At 40.0% G+C, this 26,284-nt stretch overlaps 2 protein-coding genes across 5 annotated transcripts; one reads left to right on the top strand and one right to left on the bottom strand.

Moving 5' to 3' along the window:
* Positions 1-5,776: 5,776 nt before the first annotated feature.
* On the bottom strand, positions 5,777-9,874 carry PTTG1 (PTTG1 regulator of sister chromatid separation, securin). 2 transcript variants are annotated; one of them, XM_054217406.1, is made up of 6 exons: positions 9,663-9,874; positions 8,764-8,866; positions 8,304-8,482; positions 7,307-7,400; positions 6,300-6,449; positions 5,777-5,933 (listed from the first exon to the last, which is right to left on the bottom strand). In XM_054217406.1, the coding sequence occupies exons 2-6, from the start codon at positions 8,843-8,845 to the stop codon at positions 5,854-5,856; spliced, it is 585 nt and encodes a 194-aa protein (XP_054073381.1). In that variant the 5' UTR covers positions 8,846-8,866; positions 9,663-9,874; the 3' UTR covers positions 5,777-5,853. The 2 variants fall into 2 exon arrangements, with proteins under 2 accessions (XP_054073381.1, XP_054073380.1); XM_054217405.1 differs by having other exon boundaries at positions 9,679-9,873.
* Positions 9,875-10,060: 186 nt separating this feature from the next.
* Positions 10,061-24,188, top strand: SLU7 (SLU7 homolog, splicing factor). 3 transcript variants are annotated; one of them, XM_054217402.1, is made up of 16 exons: positions 10,061-10,332; positions 10,603-10,778; positions 11,413-11,566; positions 11,865-11,945; positions 12,545-12,709; positions 13,936-14,001; positions 15,567-15,614; positions 16,119-16,250; positions 16,530-16,627; positions 18,024-18,091; positions 18,310-18,449; positions 19,331-19,492; positions 19,950-20,054; positions 20,253-20,327; positions 20,583-20,687; positions 21,687-24,188. In XM_054217402.1, the coding sequence occupies exons 2-16, from the start codon at positions 10,615-10,617 to the stop codon at positions 21,864-21,866; spliced, it is 1,743 nt and encodes a 580-aa protein (XP_054073377.1). In that variant the 5' UTR covers positions 10,061-10,332; positions 10,603-10,614; the 3' UTR covers positions 21,867-24,188. The 3 variants fall into 3 exon arrangements, with proteins under 3 accessions (XP_054073377.1, XP_054073378.1, XP_054073379.1); XM_054217403.1 differs by having other exon boundaries at positions 10,062-10,226; XM_054217404.1 differs by lacking the exon at positions 15,567-15,614 and having other exon boundaries at positions 10,062-10,332.
* The last annotated feature ends 2,096 nt before the right edge of the window (positions 24,189-26,284 follow it).

Genomic DNA, 26,284 nt, shown 5'->3' with positions numbered 1-26,284 from the left:
CCTGGGAACATTTTGATAACAGCAATGGCCATGTGCCTGGGCTGGCAGATGGCCAGGGCAGCGCTGCTGTTTCCGTGCTGCCGTACTGGGACAGGCTGGAACTCCAGCGTGAACTCAAAGCAAAGGGACTGCAACCCGTGGTTGAGTCCATGGGGGAGCAGGACACCCCAAAGCATCTGTGGCCGTGAATAAGTCCACACCAGAGCAGGTACATCTCAAAGCATCTGTAGCCATGGTTGTGTCTGTGCCACAGCAAGCATACCTCTGAGGGGATTGTGTCACATGGATAAGTCCATGTTGGAGAAGGTACACCTCGAAGCATCTGCAGCTGTGCGTGAGGGCATGCTAGAGCACTTCAAAGCCTGTGGTCATGGATAAGCCCACAACAGAGCAGGTACACCCCTAGAGGCACTGCAGCCATGGCTAAGGCCATGTTGGAAGAGGTTTACTTCTGTAAGCCTCTTACTTTACCACTGTGGCTGTGGGTAAGGCCACACTGGAGCTAGAAGTTGAATTTAAGATACAACAAGGGTAATGTGTGTGGAGACATATCCTTCTTGGTGACATTTTATCTATCACCATGCATCATTATGGCTAGCTATTCTTTGAATCTTCAGTGTCCCATGCAAAAAAAGCTTTCCTTCCCATCTTTCAAACCCCTTTGTGTATAGCGACACCAAGTCATTATACCATCTCAAAGGTAGCATCCCTAATTCTGCTTTAAGTAACTGAAAAACGATACGAGAAGAAGAACATCCATCACCACAATGGTACCTCCATCTGCCTTGATCGTAAAGGTCCTCAACAAGTCTTAAGACAAGGTTAGCATCTTGGTTAGTGATATCCTTGCAGACTGGATCTTAGATTTTTTTCAGTGCTATGTAAATTATCATTGATAGTTATAACGAGAACAAACCAAGTCTCACCTTGCTCCTGGTTTGAACTTTTCCAAAGTTAGTATTTGGATGGGTTCAGGTCACTTCAGATAGTGATATCAAACACATAAAGGACATACCTGATATGGTATGATGCCCTTAAGCAAAGAATTCAGACCTGCAGGAAAAATACTGACTTGGAACAGTTTTCGAAGCAAATATATACATTATAAACACCGAGCTCTCCCCTGGTCCAGTCTTTACAAACAACCAGTTACTAAATATATATTGTGTATATAAACTGTATATAAACCTCATTATAGACATGTTGACCTATCAGTGCCTGTGTCTCTTGGAGTACCACTTCGGGGCTAGTTAGAGGGACATTATTGCATTTCTATACAGTACTTTACTAACACTAATAAAACTACAGCGAAACTAAAAGTTACAAGATTCACGACTTTGCTAACCCTAGAGAGACCAATTGCCTCCAGGCTTCTAATTTCTGTTCTTTTTAAACAACGAAAGATAAAAATGCCCTTGGCTGATATCCTATTCCCTGTAGTCAGAGTAAAGGCACACCGAATTCCTTAGTGCTGACTCTTATCCTCCATTTCACACTAATGAAGCAATGAAACCCATTACAGATGCCCGCACTGTGCATGATGTACCAAAGGCAAACATCACGCCACAGCTGTCAGGCTGCAGGAGTGAGAAGCCATAATACATGCTGTTACCATGGTGCCACCCGCTGCCAGAACATTACAAATGGGATGAATTATCTGATGCGCACTGAAGTAATTTTACTCAGCCTGCTAAGATATTATTTTTATATGAATCTCCAAGTTCTCCTTACAGAAATTCAGGTAAGGATTTAAAGTGATTCTCACAGCCAGAACGCTGTCAAAGAAGATGCTTCACAGGGTGACAACCAACTAAAAAGGTACCTGCTCTGTGTACTTGGTTATAATCCAGATTTCCCAGTCATGGTACACAGTTACACTGGCCTATTAAGGCTCATTCAAACTGAGAACAAGCCACCAAGCAAGCATTCGTTTTCATCACAGCCACACATTTAAAATCCCAAATATCTCAGATCTTTGCAGGAAGCGTAAACTGATCAAGCAAGTAAACCAAAACATTACAAGCAATTTTAAGTAGGACTTATGTTGCGCAGGGTATTGCTCAGACACCATTTTGAACTCAAGCTGCATCTATTCCTGACAATACCCTAACAGAAAATACAATTTTGTAAGTATGAAAGGCTGTGTATGTTGTATCAACATTTAAACCATTAAGGAAGTTTATTTTTCAGTCACCAGTAGAAGTCAGTGACATCTAACTGAAATGGTGAGAAACAGTGTAGAATTCCCAGCAACCAGGCCCCCTGCACCTCAGCAAGCCAGCACTTCACGGGCCAGTTCTGCAGTTCTGAGCCTAAGAGAGTCTACATTTTCTAAATAAGAGACTACGCTTTTGTGACTGTGATCTCGAGTCACTGCAGGCAGGAAGCTCAATCCACAGATGGAGTCTCATCACAGCTTTGTTCTAGTGTAAGTCACAGGAACATGCGTTTCCCTTTAACCCCAGCCAGCCGAGTTGAAAAGGGGGAAAATGAAAGCCAGCTGAAACAAATGGATCTTTCTGATGAATGTTTACAAAAACATGCTTTGTAAAAGCAAAAAACTTGGACCTGTATTAACCAGAAATCCCAATGAGAATAAAAAGCCCCAGATGAGGTACACTACTGTAGGAAACAAAAATATCCCCAGTCACCTAAAATTTGGTGCTGAGAATTAACATCTAACCAAAATTGAAGTGAACTTCATCATTCATCTGCTGTAGAGATGACTTAACTCTGTTTTTTTTCATGGATGTGTCTGAAATTGGACATTAACATTTAGTTATTTTTAATCTTTTAAACCAAAAGGATCACGGCTAGCATTTTAAAAAGCTAATCAATCTTTAAACACTATTAATTAGCTATAGTGGTAGTATAAAGAAAACTGGGGTTTGCATTGTGTTGCTGAATACAGATTTATCTCCCATACATATGATTCCTAGCAACACTCCTGGTTTGGCTCAGGTGGGCTACATAGTGAAACATGGCTTTTGATCTCAACTATTTACAGCTAAAAATCTTGAAAACCTTGCTTGCTTCTTACTCAGATGTAGCTTTGACTGGCTTATGTTGCTTGCCAGCAGCTATAAGAGACAGTATTTGTAGAAAATCAGATGAAACACACAAAAAAAGAATCCTACAGAAAGTGTTCCTCTGCACCCAAAACACCCTCTCATAATTTTTACAGAAAAAAGGAAATTGCGGGTGGGTGAACGAAAGGACACGAACAAAACCTATCACCGTTTCTTTCTCCCTAGACTTTGAAAGGGTTTAATCATTTAATAAGATTACACTAGTGTAAACTCATTTAGTTTATTCTAGCGTTATCGCCGTGTGTTCTCCACTGCAGCAGCATTCATTCTCATGCAGACAGACCAGCAATATTCTCAAGTCTCTGACTCACGCTGTGCTTTCTGCACACCCATTCCACTGTCCCCACCCACAGGTATCAAGTTTTTGAGCTTCAAGTTTAAAGTCTATCCGTACCAAGAGGCCTATCAGAATCATTTAATTATCACCTTTACAAACATTATAGAAATTAATTCATTTTGGTATGAAATCCTACAACTACTAGCATGTTTTAAATGTTTTGATACGTGTGCATGTATACACACGCTATGTGTATACATGGCACAAAAAGCTTATTTCTGAAGGTTTGAATAATAGATGTAGGTGCTTGATCACAGCAAATATCTTAACACAAAATAATTGTTTTTACCATTATAAGCATCCATAACACATACAAAGCACTAGTGTCTCTCTCCAGATGAGATATTTTTGTACATACAAAAACTTACAACCTACATTTATGTTGATTTAGTGTCATACCCTTACAGCATCTCATACTGCATTACCTGGTATTTTGTGTACAAGTGGCAATTTTTACCTGTGTGGCTGCATAAGAAGCAGCCACGAGATGGCACTGTGTAGCCTGTTTCAGTGCCTTCTCACAGGCGTTTTTCTGTAAAATTGAGTTTAGACTCTTTTCTCCCAGCTCTTTTTAACTAGTAAAGACAAAAAAAAAAAATCAAAGGAAGATGCATTTTGTCACTTTCTTTTATAACTGCTATGGCTTAACTTATGTGGCTGGTAGACTATACCCATCAAACTTCCATCCAGCTGATATGGCCAAGTTATTTTAGTATCAAAAACTATTAAAATGCAGTTAAGGATCAGCCAAAATCTGAAATCTCCATACAGAATGATATATCTTCATATGATGATTTATATGAATATCTTATCATCCTTAATTATATCTTTTTTCTTCTGTTTGGTTTGAGATTCCCCTGAACTCTTTGAGGTTTCAAACCAAAGACAAGAAACTAAAGAGAAGACCAGGTATTGTATAATTCATTACAATTTAACGCTTTAGCTGATACCCTGACAAGTTTGAGGGAGAAACAGAATGAGTGCCTGGTTTCACTTCAGCAGATGCCTGATAATTCAGAAACAGCAAATCGATTGAAGGTCAGAATTTACAACAGGATAATTCCCAAAAGGCCCATCTACCTCCTGATGAGTAAAAAAAGAATAAATATCCAAAACTAGGAAACAGTGAAAACAGGTATTCTCTGTTCAGCCCATTTTCCTTCTTAAGACCAAAGGAGCCTTCATTACATGTCATCACAGCAGGGCAAATGCACTCCCTTCAGCACCTGCAAACCAGACACCTATTGGAAAACAAGGGCTCCTTTGCTGTCTGCATTTTTAGGTTTCCTAGAAACAGCAGCATGGTTACACAACAGAGGAGCACATGGTTACACACTCAAATCCCATCTGCACATGCAGTCGGGTTGCAGCCATGGTATGCTTCCAAGAAGCAGAACTGGGATGCAGCACTGACCCACACCAAACTAACCCCACTCTTTAGCTGAGCGTTTTCATCTTTTAGTCAGCTTGCAATCATTAAAGCATATTTCTTGTTATTTCAGACACTACTGTAAGTGTAAGCTGAAAAGCTGGTGTTGCCATTGCTTGCAGTTACATAGTGCCACAGTATACTCATGGTAACCCTGAGATGGCAATTCCTCCTGTTCAGAGCTCAGGTATATATTAAAAGATCAGAAAGGCTTTCTACCTTAGCAGATGACCAGAACACAGGAACCACATTGTGATTCATGTTAAGGATGAGCTAAAAGCTGAAGGCAACTCAGGCTGCTGTAATCTGACTGGATCAGAGTACTGCCCAGGAACTGTAAAAGCAGTTTAACTTAATGTGAAGGCTGACCGCCTCTACTTGTCTTCTGTGATGAAGAGCTGTAGATGAGGCCATTACAATGCAGGAGAAGAGATTATTGAACCTCTGTGCTTATAATTCGAAGGATAGGGTTCCACCAGCCTTTCCTCACAGGGCACAGAGTACACAGCAGCGAGAGCTACATAATGCCATGATGCTTAAGAGTAGTCTACAGCTGCATAAGAATCCAATATACCATCTTAGGCAACCACTGTGAAGATCAAACAAGTTCAAGAAAAGAAAAGTGTGAGAAGAGTACTAGCTCTAGTACTAATTTACACTAGTAAATTAGTTTAAAACCCTTTCATGTTTGACATAAAGGATATGTTATGTACACAGCACGCTCAGAAGGGCCTCTTAACCTATCATGACCACATAGACTAATCAGCAGATACTAAGTCCTGGATATAGTTTACAACAGTAAGTTATAGTCTTGCTTAGAAGCTTATCCAGGCTCTGCTTTAATTGCTTGTCAGATAGTCTCCTTTTCAAAGCACTCTTATTACCTACATCTTGGGTCTACTGAAAATAGACAAGTCAGTATTATACAGATTAGATTACCCTTTATTAAAATATAAACTACATGAAATTTGAACTCAATAGAAGCTTCAGAATATGCATTAAAGGTCATAATTCGGAGGTGGCATGTCAATGATCTCATCCAGGGTAGCAAGGAAATCAGCAGTTGACTGTAGCAAGTCTGAAAGTTAGAAATAGAGTAAATCAGTTTCTCATGAGAATTTATACTCTCTAACATAAGCCAGCTCCCAGTAGATAAGCATAAGCCTCTTGAATGACTAAGGAAAATACTCTTTGATTGCATAAGCCAATTCCACCCAACTGACCAGTTAGCAACACGCTGCAAGAGACTGCTCAGCAACATCACTTTGAGACCACTACCTGTACTAGTAGGGTTGACTGGTTAAATTCAGCTTGACTATACACCAAAAGCTGCTTGATATTAGTGTGCTATTCTGGTAGTTAGGACAGCAGTAGCCGTTCACTACTGCAGCCACCTAGCTTCCCTCCCAAACCACTGATGAGCACTGTATGTACTTCCACTTACTAGACTCCCATGAAATCTCTTCCATCTTCACAGGTGAAGGAACCATGTTCACAAATTTGTCATATGTCCTTTCAAATATCATGAGGGGAACACCACGCAGGTCAATATTGCTTATTTTGTGCTCTTCAGGAAGATCAAAACTCTCAAAGTCTGTTTGAGACACAAACTAGTTTAGTAACAGTGTACAGTACCAGTAGCCTGGGAAGCTGCAAATTCTCATAGATTAAGTGAAGTGGGGGCAGGTCCAAAACAGCACAACCCAACAGTCCCCTCTTAAGGGGTATTTACTTGCAGTTACACCTTACCCATTCATAAAATTCCATACACTAGCACTTGCCAAAAGACTAGACTGCATAACAACTGCTAACGTAAAGCAGAAAGTTTTAGTAATTTCTTTTAGTCACTATACTAAGTTAACTTCATCAAGCATAGCATATGTTTCACCAACACTGAAGTAGCCTTTGGTACAGTAGTTTTTGCACACTCACTTCCACATGAACTGGATGGTTTAAGGACACAGTTTGAAGGACTGAGATAGAATACCTGCAGTGTGCTGTGCTAAAAACAGATTTAGAAGTTTCATCTTAAACTATTATATCCTACAGCAGTAGGAATCTCTTCAGTTACAACTTACCATCTTGGTATACACTCTTAAGAGAAGTCTGCTCTTTAGTACTGCTTAAGTATTCCTTTGAATACTTGTCTACTAAATTGCCATTTAATGAATTAAGAGGCTATAACATGGTTCCTTGGAACTAGTTGCCTGCCAACATAATATTGGTCTCAGACTACTACATATCTGGAGCACAACTATAGCAGTTAGAAATATTTACAGAAGAATGAGATGGTATTTTAGACATAGCAAGCACCCTTCAGTTTAAGAAAGAACTCCGGAGAAATGCTTATGCTAGCTTGTTTGCCACAACAGCTTGACCGAAGTCTTACAACAATGTCCACACTCATGAAAGCCTGATGATTCATTTTAATAATTACACCAGTAGTATTACCTTGAGGATCAAAAGGAAACATATTTTCTATTTCTGGCCAGTCTTCTTCAGCCACTGCATCACAGCTTTCTAATCCAGCAGTCTTTTCAGTAATCTTAAAGATAAAGTCACATTATTTGACCTACTATAATTCCCCATTATAGCACCTTTGTAGTGGCTTTCCTGTGCTATATAGGTCTAGAGAATGCCAGCCATACAGTCCTCAGTTATGCCTAAATTCTAATACCTTCAACGCAAATAAGCTGGAGATGGGCAAATGCTCCAGTTGAGTTATAGTGCAGTTCTATATATAGTGGCAACAAATCACTGCACTAGAACCTTTGGGCTCATAATATTAAACTCCTGATGCTTAACACATGAACAAGACATTAACACAGACTATTTTCTCTAGAGCCACTTCTTTGCCATTAGGGCCCCCCTAAGCTGTTGTATTCCTTGTACCGATGTAGAGGTACTGGTTTGGGCTAGGATGGAGTTATTTTTCTTCCTAGTAGCTCATATGATGCCATGTTTTGGATTCATAATGAAAACAGTGTTGATAACACACAGTTGTTTTGGGTATTGCTGAACACTGCTTACACAGCATCAAGGCCTTTTCTGCTTCTCACAACCCCACCAGTGAGGTGGCTGGGGGGTGCACAAGAAGTTGGGAGGGGGCACAGCTGATCCAAGGGATATTCCATACAATATCACGCTAAGCAATAAAAACTGGTGGGGAAGTTTGTCAGGGCTGCCATGGCTCAGGGAGTGGCAAGGCATCAGTGAGCTGGTGGTAAGAAGTGGGGTTTGTTTCTCTTGGAGATTTTTAATTATTAAGTTGTCTTAATCTCAACCCATGAGTTTTCTCACTTTTACCCTTCCACTTCTCTCCCCTGTCCCACTGAGGGGGGAGTGAGAAAGCAGCTGTGTAGTGCAAGTAGCTGCTTGCCAAGGTTAACCCACAACAGCAGATAAGCTCCACATTTCCCCATCCCCTGTAGAAGTCCGTTGTACTCACTTTGTTTGCAGTGCAAGGCTGATTTTTCTGTCCTATCTTTTCTGTCTTGCTTGTGGCCCCCTTAGTTCTATTCACATTTCCAAGAGCTTTTCTGACAGAGTGAGATGTGGCTGGAGGCGTACTGATGGTTTTTTTTGGAAGTGGAGTATTAACTTGTGTTCTTTCAGAGAAGACTTTTGCTGGTGAGCCAGGGGGAGAAAAAAGCAAACTTTAGTACCATACCAACTTGTTTCAGTTGTTATAAAAATCATTGTTCACCATTTATAACTCAGGAACAAGAGCCTCATCTATGGCAAAAGAAGTAAGCACAGAGCAAATTTTATAATTCATGAACTTAATGGAATTGGTTAGATGAGTAGATGTAAAAAAGAAAACTATTACTGTTCAAAACAGTGAATAACAAAACATGGTTTATGCACACCACTTGATCCCCTACTAGCTTAGGGCAGCATATACGTACAAGATCCTGAAGGGAGTCTTAGCTGATTCTTAGTAGCACCAACTTCACCATTCTCCTTATCGATAAGGATCAGTGTTGCCATCTTCAGGTTGATAAGACCACTCTGGATAGTCCATACAGCAAAAAAACAAAATCATTATTGTAATTGCTCCCACCAGAGCACACTTTTTAAGCAAACTACATTAAAGACAACATAGCTGCCATGTGCTGGTCCCTAGATGAAGGGGAACAAACCCACACTTCACATCATTTCATAGTAGTTTAGCTACAGACTTTTATGTTTGAAGGCATTACTAATGCATGTGGTGGGCTTATAGCCCCAAAGGAGTCTGAGAAAGTTGCAAGGTCTCACTAGCAATCCTACACAGGAAGATCAATACCTTTGGTTTGCTTTTGGCACTTCTTTGTAGTGTTTAACTGTTTCCTCAGTACAAGAGAGGAGTACATCTCCCAGCTTAACAATCTAGTCCTTAGCTCAGCTTGTCACAGTTGAGCAGCTAAGAGTATTACCAATTATTTTACTAGCAGAGACATCTTTTTACCAGAAAAAGAAACCGTTTGAGGACACCCTATAGAAATGGGTTAGTCCACAACTGTTTTTCAGCCCTATCTGAGACAACAGATCAGAGCACTCCCTTGCACTGCTAGAGCAGCCAGGCAGCTCCCACCTGGAGCTTATGACTGCCATTAATGGGCATCGGACTCCTCACTGGAAGGAAGCCTGCAGAAAGAGCTTGGTATACCTTGAAGTCAAAAGCTTAAGCATAAAGTCAAAGCAAGGCTTACAGCCGCGCGTCTCACCGCTCCCCTTGCTTAGGTGCCCTGGCCGCAGCTCCAGGAACCCTCTCCCCGTGCAACCTAGCTCTCAGCAGCCGCCCTCCCCACCCAGCCGCGCGTACCTGGGCCAGGGCTCACCTCAGGAGCTACCAGCAGCTCCGAGCGCTGAGGCAGGAAAACAGCACCCACAAAGACAAGTGTGAGGGCAGCTCCAAGCCGCGCAAAGGACGAGCAGAGCCACGGACACTCCACCTCGGAGAGCAAGGCCACAGTACCCCCACCCCAACCGCCGGCAGCTTTTAAACCGGCTCCGCATCGCCCATTGGCTGCTTCGACCGACGCTCAGCAGCCGATTGGCTCCGCAGCGCCGCTTCCGCCCCGCCTCCCCTGGCCCCTCCGCGGCTCCACCCCCTGCGCTCTGGGGGGTCAGGCCCCGCCTCCGCGTTGCTATGGTGACGGCGTGGCACCGCCCCGGTAGTGGCAGGGCCTTGCCGGGGCGTGGCCACGGTGCATTGTGGGGCTGCGGTGCGGCCTAGCCGGTAAACACGGGAGGCAGCGGCGGCGGCGAGGGGTGCCCGGGAGGGCGGCGGGCGGCTGCTTTGAGCCCCGAGGGAGTACCCGTGTTCTCGGGGGCCGGGCCCTGGCCGGGTGCTTCCCCGCAGTCTCTGTCCTGCCCCGCCTTGGAGGTACGCGTAGGCCCAGGTGTGTGTGTTGCGCAGGCCCCGGCCTGTCCGCGGGCTTTTCCGTCAGCCCCGGCCTGTCCGCGGACCCTGCCCGCCCCTGCGGCCGTAGGTGAGTCCGTGTCCCCCTTCCCGCGGCGGGGAAGGCCCGATAGTGCGTGTCCTGAGGCTGTGTGCAGAGCTGCTGTTGTTTCTCCGCATTGTGTATTGAATTAGAGAAGTGAAACATAAATAAGATAATTTTATTTTCAGTACTGGCACTTTTATTTGTGAAAAGCATAGTACAGGGTTACAGGTTTAACTGGATGATACAAAACCACATTGAAGAACTGTGCTGTCAAATGGAATTGATCTGTAGGACTTTCCTTTTTCTGATATAAAGGGAAAAAGCAAAATGGCATCAGGGACGGTAATGAACGCCACTTCTTCAGGAGGATCAAATGATGTGAGCCTGGAGGAACCAAAGAAGATGACAAGGGAAGACTGGAGGAAAAAGAAGGAATTAGAAGAACAAAGAAAACTAGGAAATGCACCTGCTGAAGTGGATGAAGAAGGAAAGTAAGTTTTATTAAAGCTATCGTTATTCTAAAGCTATTGCTTAAAATGTCTTATTTCCTGTTGTGATTACAGAATAATCATGAGGGTGGTACATGATTTCTACGTTAGTCATTGTAGAAGTAAATAGTTGAACTTTGTGAATTTGCTTTTAATATTACAGTCACCCTCAGGAAACAGATATTTTCAAAAAAAGTGTAGGTTCAGTGTTTATCTACTGCAGTCTGCTGACAGTGTTGCTGAAAAGTCCCATCTGTGAGGCTAGTTACAAGTGGTATTTTAAAAGTGACCAAAATATAGTACTGGGGAACTTCACTGCGTACTTTATCTGTTCCTTCTCGCTTGCTTCTACAAGGCTCCTTGTTTCTGAGAAATGTTCCTCTTTTGGGCCTTGTAACATTGTATAGAATAAGGTGTTTGATTTGGAGACAGGATTTTATGTGAATTAGATGGCAACAAAATTGCAATGAAAGTTGGTGTTTTTCTAGTTAAATTAGAGCTTATTTTGCAATGTATTTTAACAACTTGATTATTTTATTATCACTCCTAAAGCACTGAACTTTGGGAGTTATTTATTAGGCTAAGTTGTGGGTTTTTTTCCATATGCCCTCTACTTACTACACAACATCTTTTACAGAGATATTAATCCTCATATTCCTCAGTATATATCCTCAGTACCATGGTACATAGATCCCTCTAAAAGACCTACACTAAAGCATCAGAGACCTCAGCCAGAGAAGCAGAAACAGTATAGCTCCTCTGGAGATTGGTACAAACGAGGCGTTCAAGAGGTATGCAAAATATTTTTGTCATAAAATAAAGACTTGGTTTGATTTTGTGAGGAAATAAGAAAAGATACATTGACTCCCTATAAAGACATAACTCTGGTTACATGTTTTTGAGAGGGAGAGGAGCTGGGAATTCTTATTCATCAGGCGAGTTGCAGTGTTTGGTAATAATCAAAATATGTGTTCTGGGTTTGGGTAGACTGTGCACACTTTAGTTTCATTGAAAAAATAAATTAATTATTGGAACACGTATATGAATCTTGCCACAAGTATGTACAACACTCTTTTTTTTGTTGTTTAGCATGCTATAGCAACTAGGTATCGCAAAGGAGCTTGCGAGAACTGTGGTGCACTGACACACAAAAAGAAAGACTGTATGGAGGTAAACTTGACTTTTGTTGATGTTTTAATGGTTTTGAAAACAATGTGAATTCTCATCTTGGTGAAAAATAGCTAGCTTTAGAAAAAATAAAGATCACTAGTTTTGAAAAATGTTACAAGTATTGAAAGGTGGCTTGAAAATTTGTAAAGAAATTGTTATGTAGGAAAAATGAAGGGGAAAAATGCTACCATTCAGGGTTTTGCTCACCAGTTCTATTTGTGATAAGCACTGCAATAATAGGTGAAAATGTTTAGCTCTTCATGTTAATTTGCATTAACTCAAGTGCTGCTGTGCCTGTCTTTGTTTCATGTCAGCTAGAAACCATACGCAGAAATTGTGCTTTAATTGCTTTCTTAATTGTGGAAAATAGAGTTAGAAATTCATCAGGTTTGGAGTCAGTTGCACTACTTTAAAATACAGAAATTAACTACTTGTGTTTATTTACAATTCACAGGCTTATAGTGCTGAATAGGGCTGTAGAAGAACTTGATTGATACTGTCTTTAAAGGGATATCTGAGTGAGTAACATATATTTTAGTCTAATGGACTGATCCAGACTTTTCTCTTTTTTTTTTTTTTTTTTTTTTTTTTCCTTTCAGAGACCCAGGAAAGTTGGAGCAAAATACACAGGCATGAACATTGCACCAGATGAACATGTGCAGCCTCAACTGATGTTTGATTATGATGGAAAGCGAGATCGTTGGAATGGTTATAACCCAGAAGAGCACATGAAGATTGTAGAGGAATATTCCAAGGTTGATTTGGTATGTAGGTGCTATGATTTACTGGGGAAAGCTTCAGTGTTATGTCTTGGCTGAGAGGAAGTTTTTTTACTTATGAATCCTTTTCATTACCATGATGAAGCAGTGGACTGTTTGTACTTGTCGCCGTGCAGATTGGCACCTTGCTGTTGCGGTTAACCTACTTTCTGTTTGCACCAAATCAATGTGGACGCTATTAACTTTTTAGACGAAGAAAAAAATAGTTCACTACCTTGGCTGGATGTTAGGCCAGTTCCAAAAGGTGGTTAAGCGTCTAACTAACTCCCTTCGGTGCCTGGTCCTCAATATTTTCCTATAGTGCATAGGAAAGCTAATGCTAAACGCGATCTAATCAGTGTGTATAAATGTCTAATGAGAGAGTTTAAAGGCAGCCGGACTCTTCTCAGTAATATCTAGTGACAGAACAAGAAGCAGTAGGTGCAAATTGAAATACAAACAATTCTATTTAAACATAAGAAAAAAAAAGTTCTACCGTGCGGGTGATCAAACAGTGGAACAGCTTGCCCAATAAGGCCGGGGAGTCTCCATTCTTGGAGTAAACAATACCTGCATGGACGCGGTCCTGGGCAACCTGTTGTAGGCAAGCTGGCTTTGAGCAGGGGGGTTGTCCTTGGTGGCCTCCAGAGGTTCCTCCAACATCAACTATTCTGTGGTTCTATGATGTAAAACAAATACAAAAATTCACTACATGCTGCTTTAGAATCTCACTCTAGATGGTAGACTTTGGTGCTTCCGGGATGAAACATTCTTGAAGTATTAGTCGTGAAGTACCTTAAGCAGTGAAGTTCCTAACTAGATTATGAGGACACAATAATAGAACATGTTTGTTCTTAAACACTATTGAACTAAAATAAGCTATCTCTTTCTTAAATTAGGATGCACGTAGTAATGGTATAGCTTTGTAAGTTAAAATGAAAATAGTAAACTATTTTATTTTAACAGTATAACATAAAATACTAAAATGGTTAACGTATATATAGCTTCCTTTCCATGAAGCTCAAAAAACAATATGGTTAAGCATAGGAGTAGAGGAGAGAACCTTTGGGCTGCTGATTTTTACCAGCACCCAGAGAATTAAAATCTAATTTTTTTGTAATAAGGAGTACGTTTTAAATGACAACAGTCACAAGAGCTGCTTATGATAAGTATTACTACACACTTGCTATTTAAAAGAAATATTAAAACAAATGCATTTTCATAATACGCAGGCCAAACGTACACTGAAAGCCCAGAAGCTTCAGGAAGAGTTGGCATCAGGAAAGCTGGAGCAAGTGGTAAGTGAACTAAACCCTAATTTATTTTTGTTGAGGCTGAATAAAAACGCAACAGGTTACTCCTGCTCTTTGATGCTTTTATTGTCTATACAGGATTTGCTGTTGTTTTTTATGCCCTTCAGTAATTTAAAGATTTTCCTAGCACCAGCATATTCTGTGTTAACGTTCAAGAATTTGAAGTATCTTCCTTCAAATGAGAGTGGCTTTGTTTTCCCTTTATGGGCAAAAATTCTCTGTGATTATTATTCTTGCTAAAATTAACAATATGGATTTTTCGTTCAGAAAAACTTGTTTTCCATGTAGTAGTTTTGTTTATGTACTGAAATGCTTTTTGTGTTTAAAGATTGTTACGTCTGACTAATGTTGAGGTAATGACTGTCACGTGACTGTGGATTGTTTTAGTAATGCTCAGTATAATTGGAATAGGAACGTATTTTCTTTGTCTTAGAACTTGTGTCTTCTTCAGTCATTGCTATGACTATTTGCAGTGTCTCTGGTTATTTGCAGGCTGAGTGAGCATGTGTATTTCTCTCTGGCTTATAACTCTGCAGAGTTTGCATCTTCCACTACTACAAGATCCTCTTATAAAATTCTGAATTTAAAAGGCATTTCTTAGAATATTCTAAGTTTATAAAATGGGGAAAAAGTAGAGACTGTTATTGGTCAGAAGTAGGTTTTTTTAATCAATGTGGTAAGGGAGAAAACACCAAGCAAAAGACTACATACGGTTGGGCCTCGGTTTTCCAGAGGTTGTCACGTTGCATTTTGTCACTAGATGGCAGAGTGAACTTAATCTCCAACCCAGCACAAACTACAGCGTTCTGACTTTGACGATAGACAAGATTCTTTCTCTTTTTGATGCCTGTTCTCACCACAAGGCAACATTGTTGGCTTCATGTACTTAGTCCTTACAAAGTGGAGCTGAAAGAAGAAAAGCATGTTTGAAATATAAGACCTCTCTCATGGAGAGGACAAAGACCGATGCCAATTTACATCGTCAGTGCTGACCAATTTGCTGGTCAGTCTTCCAGGACTTGCAGTTGTTTCCATCTTCACTGCTGCAAGTTTTCTCAAGTTAGAGGCTAAGCAGGTTAAAAAATAAATTCTGGCTCTGTTGCTCCAAATTATGGCTTCTGATTCACGCTCAGTATTCCTGTCAATCCTAACTCAATACTTGCATAGGCATATCTTCTTAATTATTTTTTTTTAAGCTTTCAGAGTGGAATCTTGGTTATATTTGCATGATATGAAATATTCTAGTCTAAAACATTAGTGTTCAAAAGCATAGCAGGCTCTAAATAACAGTGACAGTTCTAGAATTTGCCATTCTTGCAAAGGCTTGGAAAGTTAGTTGGGTGAAAAGGTCTCCAACATGTGTCTGTAATAGAGACGCTTCTAAGCTCTTTACTAGAACATTCAAAATATAACAGTCTTTGTGCATTTTGTGCCATGGATAAATTGTATTTTGCATCAAAGCTCTGCTTCGATTGCTCTTTATCTCCCTGACATCTTTCCTCTGTCCACTGTCTTGTCTTCTCCGCTGATGTGCTCTTTGTTTGCTGCAGAACTCCCCAAGACACCAGTGGGGAGAAGAGGAACCAAATTCACAGACAGTAAGATGATTACCCACTGCATCACACCACGGGCAGAAAAAATACCTGTAGTTAGTGAAACAGGAGTAGCGTAAGGGTTTCAATGTTGGGTTCACGCCACTGGTTGCCTGTTCATTTGGGCAGAGATTGTTGGATTTCATAGAGGGGATTTTGCTTTTAACTCCAATGTGTTGTCAAACCTTAAAGATGCAAGCAAATAACTAGTTTTTAGTATATGGTATATTTTGCCCAAGATAACTGTTTTCTTAATACCATCACAGCTATGTCTTTGTAGCTCTTTCCATACAAGGAAGTGGAAATCCTTTAACAAGAGTATTTCTGAAAACTGTTGAATGTTAGATTAGCACGTTACTAGCATGACTGCACGCTTAAGCCCAAGTATATGATGCTAACTTTTAACTACAGGATTGCAGAATTTTTAATGAAACCACTAAAATCAGATTCTCCTACTTGTCTCTAGAATGAATGTCCTCTTTTATTTACAAGTTTCCCATCTCTCCTCAGGAAAGAGATCATAACAGTGAAGATGAAGACGAAGATAAATATGCAGATGACATTGATATGCCTGGGCAGAACTTTGACTCCAAAAGACGTATCACAGTTCGAAATTTACGTATCCGGGAAGATATTGCGAAAGTGAGTAAAGAATTCTTTACAGATGTTCTTTTGTATTCATGAAAGTTAATTTCAAAAAATTCTATGCTTAATTATTAATGAGTTTGCGTATGGGTCTTGGGGTTGGGAGATTAAGGTCAGTTCTCAGTTCTATTCCTGCTCACATTGTGACTTTGTTAAGGTCATCCTTTTACACAGATACACCTTTTTAAAATGTCTAGGCTGGGGGATACAGTAGTAACTTCAGTTCTTTTGAAATAATAAATATTTAATGTCTTGTATACTGTTTTCTTTCCCTAGTACTTGAGGAATCTAGATCCAAACTCTGCTTATTATGATCCCAAAACAAGAGCAATGAGGGAGAACCCATATGCCAATACAGGCAAGAATCCAGATGAGTAAGTTAAAACAGTGTCATGCTTGTTAAAAACTTTGTTAAAAATGAGATTAATAGTTTTATATTTTCTTTTATCTGTATATCCTTTTACTAATGAATCTCTAGTCAGTTACGGATAGAAGTAGTAGTAAACATGGGAAAAATTGTTTTATTTAACAGCACTTTTTGGTTTAGTATATGAAAGTGGTATTTTAGTAAGACTGGCCCTTAATCTTCAGGGATATGTGGACCACTGTTTAATATAATGATCTGTACAAGGATTAGAACACTCTGCGGTATTTAGAGGTGATATCTGTGAACAATAATGATGATTATGTAAAGTATTTCAGTAACCAAATCTTAAACTTCATCTCTTGTTTGTTGGGAGGCATTCAGCATGCAGTATCTGTGGTACCTAACTAAATGCCCGATTAGGAGCAAAAGCTCCTCTTATATTAATGGAGTCTGTACAGAAAAGGTCTGAAAGCTTTGGTGTTTTCTAGATAGGCAACTTAATTAAAGAATGCCATAGGCTGGCTTTTGGCTGCACATAGGCCTGTCTCACTTAAAACCCGAGTCAAGCACTTGAGCTGTGACCCTGCTGTGACCTGTGTGGGGCTGTGGACATACAGAGTAGACAGGCTGTGAGCAGAAACATTTATTTAGAGTACAGTAATTGGATTAGCTCACTGCCTGAAATATAATGGCAGTGGCTAAATGCTAGCAAATAATGGTCTTTCTACCTCTCCTTGCCCCCAGCTAGAATAATGCCAGTCAGTTCTCTTTTTTTAAATGCAGATGCTTTCAGTTCTCTCCAGAGTCATACTTTGACCTTTGTTGAATCTGTGTTTCTGCCACAGCAATGCAGACTCTAAACTTTTCACAGTGGGAAATTGGATTGTTAACATTATTTGATTTTCAACCTGTGTTTCGTGTACTCATTGTGAATCTCCTTAAGGGGCGTGCAAAAGGTAACTGAGACCGCTAAAGCTATTACCAGGCTTTAATCCAGTAAAATACACTGCGTCTGGGTGGGAGGAGAGATTCATAAATCCAAAAGCTGAGAGTCACTACGCTAGAATATTGCTTACCATTCATGCGTATTTATTGTGCAGTTAGATACAAGCTTTACTCATGGTGCTTGGTATCCCAGACAAAACTCCAGGTCTGTGTCATAAGATGTTCCTGTATAAACACAGACATCAAGTGTTCTGAGTTGCTGTCTAATACTTTCATGAGTCCAGGGGGCTCCTAGACTTTCATTTCATGTATTGAGTTGAATGCCCCTTCCTCTCCCTCTATTCTTAACTCTCAGGGCACAAAGAAGAATTTTTACTTTCCTGTTGATGTTCTATGATTGTGTTTAAATGGAAGTCACATTACTTGAATGCTAAGAATCATACTGTTCTTTTCTGCAGAGTTGGTTACGCAGGTGACAACTTTGTTCGCTACACTGGAGATACCATTTCAATGGCACAGACTCAGTGTAAGTGGGTTTTGGGTTTTTTGTTGGTTTTGTTGTTTTTTTTCTTTAAGGAAAGGGTCTTAAAAGACTTAAGTTAACAATGCTTCTTTCTTGCAAAAGAGAAATTAATCTTTTTAGATTGAGGCTTTTTTCCAAATTACTACAGAATTAAAGATTGTAATTTGAACGCATGTGTCAGTTTTAGAATAAATATTGAGTGAAACCTCTTGTGTACACAGTGTTTGCTTGGGAGGCTTACGACAAAGGCTCTGAAGTTCATCTTCAAGCAGACCCTACAAAATTAGAGCTACTTTATAAATCTTTCAAAGTGAAAAAAGAAGATTTCAAGGCACAGCAGAAAGAAAGCATCCTAGAGAAGGTAACAGACATTTGGTTTTAATTAATAAGAATTCTGTTGAGTTTGAAGTCTGGGTTACTAGTGCTATGTGAAAATGCATCAGCTGTTCTCAGCAGTTTAGATTCATACAAAGATTTTTATATCTATACACACTATCACATCAATTGGATTCATTATGTTATTTAATATAGGAACCTTTGGAGATCTGCTGGTGTTTCTTTGGATTTTTGGGAGTTCTGTTAACTGTCAGAATTTTTTCAGTGAAAAAGTATGTATGGAGGAGTGGACATTTAGATTTATTTTTTTTAAATATTACAAGTGGTTGAAAAAATCCTTCTGCTCTTTAAAAGTGGTATCTTTTATAAAATACCCAAGTAACTGTCTCCCAAAACTATTTTTAAATTTTTCTTTTCTCTTAAATGCAAAAAGCAGAATCTTCAGCTTGAATTTTGGTTGCAGTCTTCTAGATAAATATTTATTTTATATTTTGCTACTGGTTTCTTGGACAACTGATAAAGAAATAGATAATCCATTCTAACCTTCTCAACATTCAAGTTTGGAAGGGAACATGATGTACTGCTGTGGTTATACCACAGCCTCTTGGTTTGACCTGAAAAGTTTTCCTGTTTTGAGTGAAGAATATCACTGTTGTAACCCTCCAGGCATTTAAAAAACCCACCCCAAAACAAACAAACAAAATAAAACCCCAGCAAACCACCACCAAAAAACACCACAGCGGCTATAGGAGATGTTTTTCTCTTAACTATTCACTAAACTGTTTCTATCCACTTCTTGTGTGTCTTCTTCAGAAGGTACTGAAAGTGAAGATTTTTAAGTGTATGCTTAAAAAAGGTGGGTTTTTTTTGCAAAACAATTATATGTCATTTCTGTGTGCATTTTAGTATGGAGGACAAGAACATCTGGATGCCCCACCAGCTGAACTGCTGTTAGCTCAAACAGAAGATTACGTGGAGTACTCTAGACATGGAACAGTCATCAAAGGACAAGAGAAAGCTATTGCTTGCTCTAAATATGAAGAGGATGTAAAGATCAACAACCATACAGTAAGCCCTAGCTTATGTAAAAATTATAAAAAAAATTAGATTCCGTCCCACTGGAAGGGAATGAGGTACGGTAGGATACAGTACAATATAATTAATACAGTAAATAAATTTCTCCTCTTTCAAATGTGACTCTCTCCCTTTTCTATTAAGGACGAATTTCAAGTTGTCATGGTTGCAATGTGAATTTGAGGAGTTGTGATGGCAATCTTAAACTGAAGGGGAAGTTATTGTATTTCTCTTTGATTTTTAATACAAGTTGACCGCATCCTGTTGCTTTTCTCTTGTTGAAACTGTACCTGTAAGGCTAATGTGAAATAGCAAAAGTATTTTCATAACTTTCCCTTCTGGATTGTTTGAATAATTTACTTATCAGGATATAACCTCAAGAATGAATTGCAGCCTGCGTCTTACAGGAGTATCATTGTGGACATAACCGTTATGGTGTCTTCTCTTGCAGTGCATTTGGGGTTCATATTGGAAAGAAGGCAAGTGGGGTTACAAATGCTGCCACTCGTTTGTCAAGTACTCATACTGTACAGGAGAAGCTGGGAAAGAAATTGTTGTAAGTATTGTCTTATTTAGTCCCTTGGAAAGAGCTAAAAAACATTCATCTTCCTACCTAAGTTTTAGGCAGTTTTGCTTTTGCAGGGGCCAGGGGGGAGGTTTGGTTGTTGTGGTTTGTTTGGGGTGGATTTTTTTGGTCCTTCCCCTTTCAAATGTGCTTAGTAAATGGGTATCCTTCCTCTTGTCTATTATATAGAATACCGAAGCAAGCTTACTGGAAGAGCAGCCCAGGGAGGAAGAACAAATGACAAAACCCAAAACACTGATGGAGGTAGGCTGTTTTGCTTTCTCAGGAAAGCAGATATTTTTCCTCAGCGTCTTAAGAGATGGAAACATATATATAACTACAAAATTCTGTAAGTCATAATGAGTCTGAAAATTATTAGGCTGCATTATTAGGTCATTAACATCTCTATTGAAAACTAAGCTCTAAAAGAGCATTAATAGATGCTTGGGATTTAATGGCTTGAACATTAGTAATGTTTGCAAGTTGAATCTTAACAGCAGCTGGTTTTCCACCTTACAGATTCACCAAGAGAAACAGAAAGAGAAGAAAAAGAAGAAGCACAAGAAGAGCTCAAATTCAGATAGCGAGGGTGAAGAGAAAAAGAAGCAAGAAAAACTTAAAAAGGTGCACTGCATTCTTCAGTGGTTTTGTGGCGAAAAGATTGGGAAATATATTTTACAATGATGTCAGTTTTATGAAGCCTGTAACACAGTTCTTGTGGTGTTCTGTGGGATGCTCTTTGATGCTAATTTTGAGTTAAAGCAAATTTAAAATGCTGTTAGATGTTCTAAAGTACATTCCCAGGTTTTCAGGCAAACGTGCAATAAATACTTAGTTTTGGAAGATTTAGAACATTTCCTTTCTAGGCACCTATTAGAGCTGTAGATCTATAAAAGACATTGCAGAACACAATGATTTGGGTAAAAGATGGAGAGATCAAAGGCCCTGTCAAAGCTTAACTTAGCACTTTTTATCCCAGACTTGGGCCCAGTCTTACAGTTGATGCAATAAATCCATCTGCCAAGCTATCTACTGACTGCTGCTCAACAGCCCTGCCGCAAGCACAGCGGCTGCCTCTGGGCAGTCACGGCGTGAAACTAATCTTAAACTCTGGTTAATCAAAGCAATGTACAAATGAAGCTTCTTTTCAGTAGCAAGAAGGAGCAACATAAGTAGTCTGAGGAATGGGATAACATGTTTCCAGAAACATTTGGAAAAAAAAAAATGCACCCCGACTGAAAAAAAGAAAAAAAAAAAAAAGGAAAAAAACCAAAAACAAAAATCCAACAAACCCAAACCCGTAAGACCATATGCTTCCTTATCTGCATTTGTACTTGCTGGATCATGGTTACATTTTAGGTAAAGCCAAGGAGTTTCTTACTTGATTTGGGCAACTGGAAAGAGATAAAGTATCTTGTTTGCTAAATATCATTTTACCATCATTTTATGTTAAACACTAAAAAGTAAGCATTAACTGAAGTGTGCTGTGGGTGGGCCAGACAGATGCTCACTGCTTATCCCACCGTTCTACCTGCTGCTTGGACTAGAATCTAATACAAACTTGCGTTCGTTCTTTTGCTTAGCTTTCATTGTGGGGTTTTTTTTCCTTTGCTTTCACTTCAGGCACTAAACGCAGAAGAGGCTCGTCTTCTCCACGTTAAAGAAATCATGCAGTTAGATGAGAGGAAGAGACCATACAACAGCCTCTATGAAACCAGGGAGCCAACAGAAGAGGAAATGGAAGCCTATAGAATGAAACGGCAGAGACCTGATGATCCCATGGCCTCTTTTCTTGGACAGTAGTTGCAGTGAAAATCATTCCAATACACGAGACTCTCTTTTTCGTACTTGTTTACAACTCTGTAAGCACTTGCTTACCTTCCGCGTGGGGAAGTGCCAGAAATAGCAGAGACCTTTTTTTGCATCAAAGAAGTTGGTGAAAATTTCTTTCAGCAGACATAAGCAGTCCAATACCTACAGCAATTTTATATACATATGTATATATATACAGTCACAAATGTATATATATACACATATATATAAAAAATTATATGTATATATAAAATACATATACCTACTCTGAAAATTCTTTATTGGAAGAGAAAAGATCTGATATTGGCTGGAATTCTAGGTTTGTTTGGCCAACTAATACACACATAAAGTCATGATACATTCAGTAAAACTGACTACTCAGAAGAAATGTTCAGCAGGTGTCTGTAGAACAAAAATTGTTTAAATAACAATTTGATCCAGCTCCTGCAGCCTCTTATTTGTAAAGGGAGTTGCCTGTCATGGCTTTAAAAGGAAAATAGTTTCTTTCTTGATCACTTTGTAGTAAATATTTTGGAAGTGTAAAAATTGATTGCTTTGTACAATTTTGTTTGAATTAATATAAAGGTCTTAAATGCTATCTAGCCTTTTTAATGAAGAGGTTAGGAGAAGCCGACTGTAGAGCATCTAAGTTCTAATTCTGTTTCTGCAATTTCAGTTGCAAAGATCGGAGTTCTTTGGTTTGCTGTTTGATAACAGTATTCATCTTACCCTGATAACTTCCAGAGTCCTGTTGCGCGGTGTAATACCCAGTGCCAGGCTCTAGTACCTTGTGAGAATGTGAAGCAGCATCTGCTTTGTGTTTGGCAATAGTAGTCCTTAAACTGGGAGTTTTCCCCTTTAACTATCAAAAGTTGAAGTAACGGGTGAAAAACTTCACAGCACAACTTCAATGTTGGAAGACTTGAGAATTGTTTCTGTTATGACTTAAACTGTCTTATTAAACATGGCTTTTATAACCACATTTAATGTGGTCATATTATTGGTAGGACAGGAAGACACCATAATCCTGGCTTTTTATTTTAAAATTAAGAACCTGATTACAATTTCCACTTTGTAAACAATGAAGGAAGTTAAAGTTACTGGAAGCAAGTGAAACAGTATGTTATGCCTGCAATGTGATGTACCTGTCCTTTCCACCTGTAAAGCTGGTTTCCTTTCTTTTATTAGGTTTTCTCCAAGTCTGCTTCCCCTTTAATTTTATTACAGAAATACTAATTCTGAATGCAGACTTTATTTTGTAAGACTAATAAAATAAAAGTCTGCAGTCAAACTTATAAAACTTGATTTTAAAATCCTCCTAGCACTTGCAAAAAATATAACTAAGTAGTGAGATCAAAGATCTGGGGGTGGAATTGTTAATACAACCAAGTACCAGGAAGAGAAACTTTTAAAAGTAGAAATCAGCTTTTGCAGAAATCGCTTTTATGTCTTCACAAACAATGTGTATTTAGACAGTCAGAGGGGGGAAAATATTAGGAATATAATTTTCCCTCTGCTATACTAGTGACTCACATTCTGGGTTTCCACATTAGCTCATGTTTTGACCTTTCTAGGTTATGGATAATTTCAAGGGAAAACTGCTCTTTTCCATAAGTAATTACATACAATAAATATACATTTAAGTATCACGTGCGTGATTTCACAGCCACTTTGAGGACTGAGTATTTTACTTTAGCATACAGAAATGCTAATACTGGACATTCTGCATTAGTCTGCAATGTAGTTCTATATTAAAACTATCCGTGATATTCTCGTTGATAATCAAAATTTTAGGTTGAGTATTTACCGGGTTCCAGAGATCCTCTGGTAGGACCTGAATGCAGACCATCCTTGGATGATTTTTCTGAACTAGCTGAACTATAAACTGTTATTCGTCTCGGGCTGTAACCACCGGAGCCCTGGCCAGCATACCTCCAGCTGCAGAGATACCAACCGGAGCTCTTGTAGTCAGCGCCCAGTTCAGTTTGAGGGAAGATGAGATGTGAGAAGGGTCCGTGTTACCGTTTCCTTGAGCTATTTAGATACCTTTCTAAAAGTAGCTAGAGACTTGCAACTCAGAAATAACACTGAAAAAGAGCAACTTAGAATAAACAAATAATTCATCAGTCTAGGCAGCCTGTAAAGTTCAGGCTTCAAAGAAGATTTAAACTTGTTTGGGGAGTAGCATTCTTCCATTCAAGAGAAAAATGGAGACAGATGGAGAGGTGCATGTATTTTAGAAGCCAGTATAACGCGTTCAGTGCTACAGAGAGATACGTTTATTACGAATAAACATGCTGAATTCCACCTAAAGCACCCTTGTGGATGGATTTTCTTTTCAGTACTGGGAGACGCGACTGTAACTTACTTTCTGACGTGCTCTGTCGCGCTCTGCCAGGAGAGAGCCTGTGGGGAAGATGGGCCGGTTTCCGGTGAAGCAGAAAGGCAGCTCCAGGGGAAAAAGCAATTAGTAGTGTTTTATTGAAAATACGGTTCCTTGAGCTTATGAATGATGCAGAGTAGATCCTGAGTCTCAACAGTTAAAGGACAAATAGAGCTTAAAACGTGTCCTATTTATATCATAAAGGTTAAATGTTAAAGAACACTGTGGATCCGATCATGAGGATTACTTTTCCTCCATCTGCTTCCCTTGGATTTGGCATGCAATATGACTGTGCATCTCCAAAGACAGCTTCCTATTGCACAAGAAGAATTTTTCCTTTCTCTGATGAGTGTGAAACCAGTTTGTAGGCTAGCTTGGACACAAATGAACAAAACAATGGAAACGAGCGTACTCTAGCAGAGGCAGCTGGGGTTGGGAACTCCTGTTTCTTGCACGCACAAAGACGGAAGCAAGGCCGGAGGAAATTCCTTGGCCTGGTAACACAGACTAGTCAAATTCTCAAATCACGATCCGAGGCAGCCCCTCCCAGCACAGCCAGGGTGGCTTTAGCTCCATCTTGCCGTCGGCAAAGCTCAAAAATTACTTTCTCAACTCCCTTTTCACCAATTGCTTCAATTGCCTCTTTTTTCATCCTGTTGAGTGCTGGTTGTCTGCAGCGTACTCCGTCTGCAAACTGTGCACTAGCCCGCTGACGTGAAGACATTTGCATTTTTAAAACGTAGATTAAAACATTATCCTTTATTTTTTTGTTGAAAAGTTCAGCATTCTGCGTTATCTTTCAAGCCCTGCCAGAAGGTAGTTCTTTTACTGTCTCCACATTTCTTTGTAATTGGATCTTTATGGCTTTCCTGAGTGGGTTAATGAAAGCGATGCACTGTTCTATGCAAGCATAATTGTTTTAGGCTGTTGAGGGATCAGAAAAAAGCAGGAATGATAGCAATTAGTTACGGATGAAACGGAGTTCAGCTTTTAGGAAAAAGGAAAAACAACAGGAGAGAGGATTTTCTGCGCCTGCTAGTGCCTAGTGCAACCCAGTAACAGCAGATCTGGGGACAACTTTAATTACTCCATTCAGGCCAAAGCACCGTGGCCTGAACCACGTGCAGGCAACTCGTCGTCGTTCTGTCAGCACTCCTGTTCGCATCCATTGTGCCGGGTGCAGCAGAGAGACAGACAGAGATATCATTCTAACAAACTAGTTATTCTACATGAAACAAATTTGTTCACATCTCTTAGCTGACCCAACCAGAAACCCACCGGGGTAGTAGATAGTGACTATTTTTGCTTCTGCAAAACGCATCTCAGACCTCAGGGGAACAGAGAAAAAATTCACTTTGCCCAAGAAAACCTTGCTCAGTGGACACATGAGCAAACCCGAAATTTCTAAGCTACAAAATCTTAAAAGTAAGACCAGTAATTCCAAAGCATTGTAGAAACAGCCTCCACCCAGCTGCATTTGGATCTAAGCACAGTCCTTGGCCTGTTGCTCTTTGTCTCCCACCACCTCTCTTAAGACTGGGACCTTTTTTTCAGATGCATTTACTTCCTTAGCGCATTTGCACACGCATATGCTCTTGATTTTTAATATACAGCTAAGAACTACAAATCTGGCTCCCACACCACCTCACAGCAGGGTTTTACCCCATTGCTGCTCTTTACTCACAAGCTGCTAGAACACACGCTCGCGGTGCATCGGGGACGCGGCTGTGGAGCGCAAGGGCTGAGGACGAAGTGCCCCGGCAGCAGCACGGTGGCTCTGACAGCAGCACGGTGACGGAGCAGTCCCCTGGCACCAGCAGGGCTCCTGGCTCTGCACGTCCTGGCTGGGAAGGGGTTATGCCCAAGAGACCTAAGCTGGGGGAGGGAAATGGTGCCTTCAGCTGGCTTCTGGCTTTGCTGGGCTCTCCCTCCTTGCTTTAACAAGAGTCATGCTGGGCACGTGCAGAAGGAAAAGCCCTGGGCTGTGGGTTTTAACACCAGAGAGGCAGCACAGCCCCACCGTATA

Source organism: Rissa tridactyla, chromosome 11, assembly GCF_028500815.1.
Source record: "Rissa tridactyla isolate bRisTri1 chromosome 11, bRisTri1.patW.cur.20221130, whole genome shotgun sequence".
Classification (NCBI taxonomy): Eukaryota; Metazoa; Chordata; class Aves; order Charadriiformes; family Laridae; genus Rissa; species Rissa tridactyla.
Note: the sequence above shows the minus strand (reverse complement) of the source record. Positions and strands in the feature narration are given on the sequence as shown.